This window comes from Osmerus eperlanus, chromosome 9, assembly GCF_963692335.1.
Source record: "Osmerus eperlanus chromosome 9, fOsmEpe2.1, whole genome shotgun sequence".
NCBI classification, from domain to species: Eukaryota; Metazoa; Chordata; class Actinopteri; order Osmeriformes; family Osmeridae; genus Osmerus; species Osmerus eperlanus.
Window position 1 is genome coordinate 4,736,900 of NC_085026.1, and position 6,151 is coordinate 4,743,050.

Below are 6,151 nucleotides of genomic sequence, written 5' to 3' on the forward strand. Positions count from 1 at the left end.
GAACAGATTGAGAGACAGAATGAGACTGAAAGACAGCAAGAACAGGAGATACGAGAGAAGGAGAGACAAAAAAACTAGAAAGAGAGAGGAGGACGCAAGACAAAAAGAGGATATTGAGAAAGAACTTGAAAGACAGAAGAAAATTGACAGAAAGGCCAAACAGGAGATGGAGGAGGCAAGACAAAAAGAAGCACTGAAAAGGGAAGTTGAAAGACTTGAACAGATGGAGAGACAGAAAGAGACTGAAAGACAGCAGGAACAGGAGAGACGAGAGAAGGAGATGGAGAGACAGAGAGAGCTAGAAAGAGAGAGTGAGGATGCCAGACAAAAAGAAGATCTTCAGAGGGAAATTGAAAGACTTGAAGAGAATGTAATACAAAGCGACATTGAACGTCAACAAGAAACAGAGAGACAAGAGGAGAGGAAAGAGACAGAAAGAACTACAAATATATAGGGAGGATGTAAGACAAAAAAAGGCACTGAAAAGGGAAGTTGAAAGAATTGAAGAGATGGAGAGACAGAAAAAGACTGAAAGACAGCAGGAACAGGAGAGACGAGAGAAGGAGAGGGAGAGACAGAGAGAACTAGAAAGAGAGAGTGAGGATGCAAGACAAAAACAGGTTCTTCAGAAGGAAATTGAAAGACTTGAAGAGAATGCAAGGCAAAGAGAGAATGAAAGTCAACAAGATAAAATGAGACTAGAAAAGGAGGAAGAGAGACAAAAACAGATGGGCAAAACGAGTGAGGAGGCAAGAGAAACAGAAGCACTGCAGAGGGACCTTGAAAGACAGAGAGAGACAGAAAGAAAGTACCATCAGGAGAGACAAGAGGAGGAAGAGAGACAGAAAGAGATGGAGCTAAAGATGGATGCAGCAAAACAGAGAGAGAGGGAGGAGGAGAGACACAAAGCAGACCTGCAGAGGGAACTTGAAAAAAAGGGTGAAATCCAAGAAGAGCAGCGGACTGAAGCAGAGGACCACAGACTTGCCAGGGAAGTTAAGAGACTGAAAGAGACTGAAAGACAGCAAGAACAGGAGAGACGAGAGAAGGAGATGGAGAGACAGAGAGAACTAGAAAGAGAGAGGGAAGATGCAAGAGAAAAAGAAGCACTGAAAAGGGAAGTTGAAAGACTTGTAGAGATGGAGAGACAGAAGGAGACTGAAAGACAGCAAGAACAAGAGAGACGAGAGAGGGAGAGACAAAAAGAACTAGAAAGAGAGAGGGAGGACGCAAGACAAAAAGAGGATATTGAGAAAGAACTTGAAAGACAAAAGAAAATTGACAGAAAGGGCAAACAGGAGATGGAGGATGCAAGAGAAAAAGAAGTGCTGAAAAGGGAAGTTGAAAGACTTGAAGAGATGGAGAGACGAGAGAAGGAGAGGGAGAGACAGAGAGAACTTGAAAGAGAGAGTGAGGATGCCAGACAAAAACAGGATTTTCGGAAGGAAATTGAAAGACTTGAAGAGATGGAGAGACGAGAGAAGGAGAGGGAGAGACAGAAAGAACTAGAAAGAGAGAGGGCGGATGCCAGACAAAAACAGGATTTTCAGAAGGAATTTGAAAGACTTGAAGAGAATGCAAGGCAAAGAGAGAATGAAAGTCAACCAGATAAAATGAGACTAGAAAAGGAGGAAGAGAGACAAAAACAGATGGACAAAACGAGTGAGGAGGCAAGAGAAACAGAAGCACTGCAGAGGGACCTTGAAAGACCGAGAGAGACAAAAAGAAAGTACCATCAGGAGAGACAAGAGGAGGAAGAGAGACAGAAAGAGATGGAGCTAAAGATGGATGCAGCAAAACACAAAGAAGAGCGTCAGAGGGACATTGAGAGATTTGACGGGCTTGCAGAACATCGAGGGATTGAGATGAAGGGAGAACGGCTGACGGGGGAGAGGAAAGAGAAAAGACAAAAAGAAATGGAGAGAGCAAAGGAGGAGGCCAGACAAGAAGAAGACCTGCAGAGGGAAGTTAAGAGACTGAAAGACAATGAGAGACTGCAAGAACAGGACAGACAAGAGAAGGAGGAAGAGAGACAGAAAGAACTAGAAAGAGAGAGTGAGGCAGCAAGACAAAAACAGGATTTTCGGAAGGAATTTGAAAGACTTGAAGAGAATGCAAGGCAAAGAGAGAATGAAAGTCAACCAGATAAAATGAGACTAGAAAAGGAGGAAGAGAGACAAAAACAGATGGACAAAACGAGTGAGGAGGCAAGAGAAACAGAAGCACTGCAGAGGGACCTTGAAAGACCGAGAGAGACAAAAATAAAGTACCATCAGGAGAGACAAGAGGAGGAAGAGAGACAGAAAGAGATGGAGCTAAAGATGGATGCAGCAAAACACAAAGAAGAGTGTCAGAGGGACATTGAGAGATTTGACGGGCTTGTAGAACATCGAGGGATTGAGATGAAGGGAGAACGGCTGACGGGGGAGAGGAAAGAGAAAAGACAAAAAGAAATGGAGAGAGCAAAGGAGGAGGCCAGACAAGAAGAAGACCTGCAGAGGGAAGTTAAGAGACTGAAAGACAATGAGAGACTGCAAGAACAGGACAGACAAGAGAAGGAGGAAGAGAGACAGAAAGAACTAGAAAGAGAGAGTGAGGCAGCAAGACAAAAACAGGATTTTCGGAAGGAATTTGAAAGACTTGAAGAGAATGCAAGGCAAAGAGAGAATGAAAGTCAACCAGATAAAATGAGACTAGAAAAGGAGGAAGAGAGACAAAAACAGATGGACAAAACGAGTGAGGAGGCAAGAGAAACAGAAGCACTGCAGAGGGACCTTGAAAGACCGAGAGAGACAAAAATAAAGTACCATCAGGAGAGACAAGAGGAGGAAGAGAGACAGAAAGAGATGGAGCTAAAGATGGATGCAGCAAAACACAAAGAAGAGTGTCAGAGGGACATTGAGAGATTTGACGGGCTTGTAGAACATCGAGGGATTGAGATGAAGGGAGAACGGCTGACGGGGGAGAGGAAAGAGAAAAGACAAAAAGAAATGGAGAGAGCAAAGGAGGAGGCCAGACAAGAAGAAGACCTGCAGAGGGAAGTTAAGAGACTGAAAGACAATGAGAGACTGCAAGAACAGGACAGACAAGAGAAGGAGGAAGAGAGACAGAAAGAACTAGAAAGAGAGAGTGAGGCAGCAAGACAAAAACAGGATTTTCGTAAGGAATTTGAAAGACTTGAAGAGAATGCAAGGCAAAGAGAAAATGAAAGTCAACCAGATAAAATGAGACTAGAAAAGGAGGAAGAGAGACAAAAACAGATGTACAAAACGAGTGAGGAGGCAAGAGAAACAGAAGCACTGCAGAGGGACCTTGAAAGACCGAGAGAGACAAAAAGAAAGTACCATCAGGAGAGACAAGAGGAGGAAGAGAGACAGAAAGAGATGGAGCTAAAGATGGATGCAGCAAAACACAAAGAAGAGCGTCAGAGGGACATTGAGAGATTTGACGGGCTTGCAGAACATCGAGGGATTGAGATGAAGGGAGAACGGCTGACGGGGGAGAGGAAAGAGAAAAGACAAAAAGAAATGGAGAGAGCAAAGGAGGAGGCCAGACAAGAAGAAGACCTGCAGAGGGAAGTTAAGAGACTGAAAGACAATGAGAGACTGCAAGAACAGGACAGACAAGAGAAGGAGGAGGAAGAGAGACAGAAAGAACTAGAGAGAGAGAGGGAGGAGGAGAGACACAAAGCAGACCTGCAGAGGGAACTTGAAAAAAAGGGTGAAATCCAAGAAGAGCAGCGGACTGAAGCAGAGGACCACAGACTTGCCATGGAGACAGAGCAACAACAAGCGGTCACTGAGGAAGAAAGGGGTGAGGTTGGAGAAATAGAACAATCTGAGCAAGACAGCGAGCAGGAAAGGAAAAGGCTGGAGACGGAAAGCCAAGAGGAGGAGAGAAAAAAAGAGATGGAAATAAAAATGGAGGACAGGAGGCAGAGAGAAGAGAATAGAAAAGCCATGGAGCTGAGATGGAGACAAAAAGGAGACAGGAGATGGAAAGAGAAAGAACTGAAGAGACAGAAAGAGCTTGAGAAAAAGTCAGAGGAAGAGGTAAAACAACATGAGGAGAAAGGAAACGAGGAGAAAGAGAGGAAGGAGGAGGAAATGAAGAGACTAAGAGAGAGGGACAAAACCCAGTTGGCCAAGTTATATGATATGAAAGAAAAAGCTGCAGATAACTTTTGGCTCCAAACAACATTGGACAAGCAAATAGAGTTAGTTAAAGATAGGGAGAGAATTATGAGAGAGGATGAGAAAATGAAAGAATCAGAGAAGAGATGGGAGGAGGAGGAAAGACAACGGCAGGAATGCGGACAACAGTCAGATGAGGCAACACGACAGTGGCAGGAGAAGCATAGACTAGCAGTCATGAGGAGAAAGGAGAAAGAGAATAGGAGAGCCATCGAGGAAAGGAGTCAGTACAGGAGAGAAGAGGAGCAGAGAAAAAACGAGATGGAACAAGAAATGAAGAGGGAAGAGAAACGTAAGGAGGAGAGAATAGCAGATACCAAGGAGGATTGCACAGTAGTAAAGGAGGACGATGCAGAAATGAAACAGAAAAGCAGAGAGAAGGTTAAGAATGCGTGGGAGCCAGAAAAGGAAGTGACAGAGAAGGAAGTGACAGAAAAGGAAGTGACAGAGAAGGAAGTGACAGAGAAGAAAGTGACAGAGAAGGACGTGTCAGAGAAGGAAGTGACAGAGAAGGAAGTGACAGAGAAGGAAGTGACAGAGAAGGAAGTGTCAGAGACAAGTAAGAACATTTTCTTGTGATGTGAAAGTGTACTATATAATATCTCTAATGCTCAGAAATAAGGCCACGTGCAGGACATTGTAGCAATTGAAATATTGATTTATAACACTTTTTTCCAAGTCATGTCAGAATGATTTCATTGAGACACTGTTGTAGGCTATTAGTAGTTATTCTGTGTGCTCTAGACCACGTTGAAGTACTTAATGCTTGTGTCTTGTAAACAGAGAAAGAGAAGAAACATGGTTTCTTGAGCCAGTTCTGGCAGAAGGTAAAACCAAAAAAGAAGGCAACAAAAGAGGAGAAAAAAAGAGCCAGACTGGCTGAGATTGAAGCGTATGTGGACAAACTGAACATGGAGGCCGACCGTAACATACAGGCCTTTGAGGATGAGTAGTCTACACCTTCAGTTGGGGCCTCAGATCAGTCATGGCGACCGCATGGAGGGAAATCAACATAGGGTAAAATAAAAAATGCCTGTGTATAGATCTAGTGGGGAAAATGTAATGGGAGAACCAGTTTTTTGATGTAGCTCCTAAAAGAAGGGATAATTACCCAATGCTCTCCCCTGCTACAGCTCTATATCGTGTCTAGAAGGATGGACGACATTCTGCTGCTGACCTTGATCAACAGGAACTCTACAACCTTTCCACTACATCTACAGAATTTTCCTCAAACATGAACCTTATCAACCTTGAACCAATGAATCTTAATAAAGTTGATGTTTTGACCACATGCTTCTACAGTGCAATGTTGATTCAAAGTAAAGGTTTTATTGATGCATGGCAACAACAACAAAGAACATCATCAACCGTTAACCTACGCTAACCAACACGTCCTCCTTCAGGGTCCATGAACTACCATGTGATGACACAGCAGGAGTTGGGTTTAGCTCAGTGGAAGACAGCCTGGAAGAAACCAGGCTAACCACATTGTGGGAGATCGCCCTCTCCCTGAATGTGCTGCTTTGGATGTAAAGCTGTTAAATGTTAGATTGTGTGTATGTAATGAGGAGATGGGTTCAACACTGAGTCAGCAGGGGGAGACAGAACTAAATTGATGATTGAGGATGTTGGTACTGAGGTGACAGTTGTGATGTCACTCTGGTAGCCCCGCCCTCCTCCTCTTCATGTACAGGACCATGCTGACTGCCAGCAGGTCATCAGGTCGTCACACAACTGAAGACTGTTCACCATGATCCTAGCCTTCATCCTCTGCTCTCTCTGTCTGTCCTGCATCAAGGGTGAGCAGAACAACATTTCAGAGAGAAAACAGAGAGAGTTATAGTTTTACTTTTTCTCATCACCACTGTTTCTCTCCACAGGTTCCTCTGCCAGTCCCACAGTTCAGCAGACCCCCTCTGCTCTGATCAAGAACCTGGGAGACTCAGTTGACAAAGAGA

General features: G+C 44.0%; 1 protein-coding gene across 3 annotated transcripts in view; it reads left to right on the forward strand.

Annotated features, from left to right (window-relative positions):
• The window catches only part of LOC134026187 (trichohyalin-like), an 8,915-nt gene extending 2,988 nt beyond the window's left edge, over positions 1-5,927 (forward strand). Inside the window, exons 7-10 of one of the 3 annotated variants that reach the window (XM_062468695.1) lie at positions 266-920; positions 990-4,752; positions 4,977-5,168; positions 5,324-5,927. In XM_062468695.1, coding sequence (XP_062324679.1) covers positions 510-920; positions 990-4,752; positions 4,977-5,146 — 4,344 coding nt within the window. In that variant the 5' untranslated portion in view covers positions 266-509 and the 3' untranslated portion in view covers positions 5,147-5,168; positions 5,324-5,927. Of the gene's footprint in view, positions 1-265; positions 921-989; positions 4,753-4,976; positions 5,169-5,323 lie in introns of those variants that run through there. The other 2 variants (XM_062468697.1, XM_062468696.1) reach the window with 2 other exon arrangements.
• Positions 5,928-6,151: the final 224 nt, after the last annotated feature.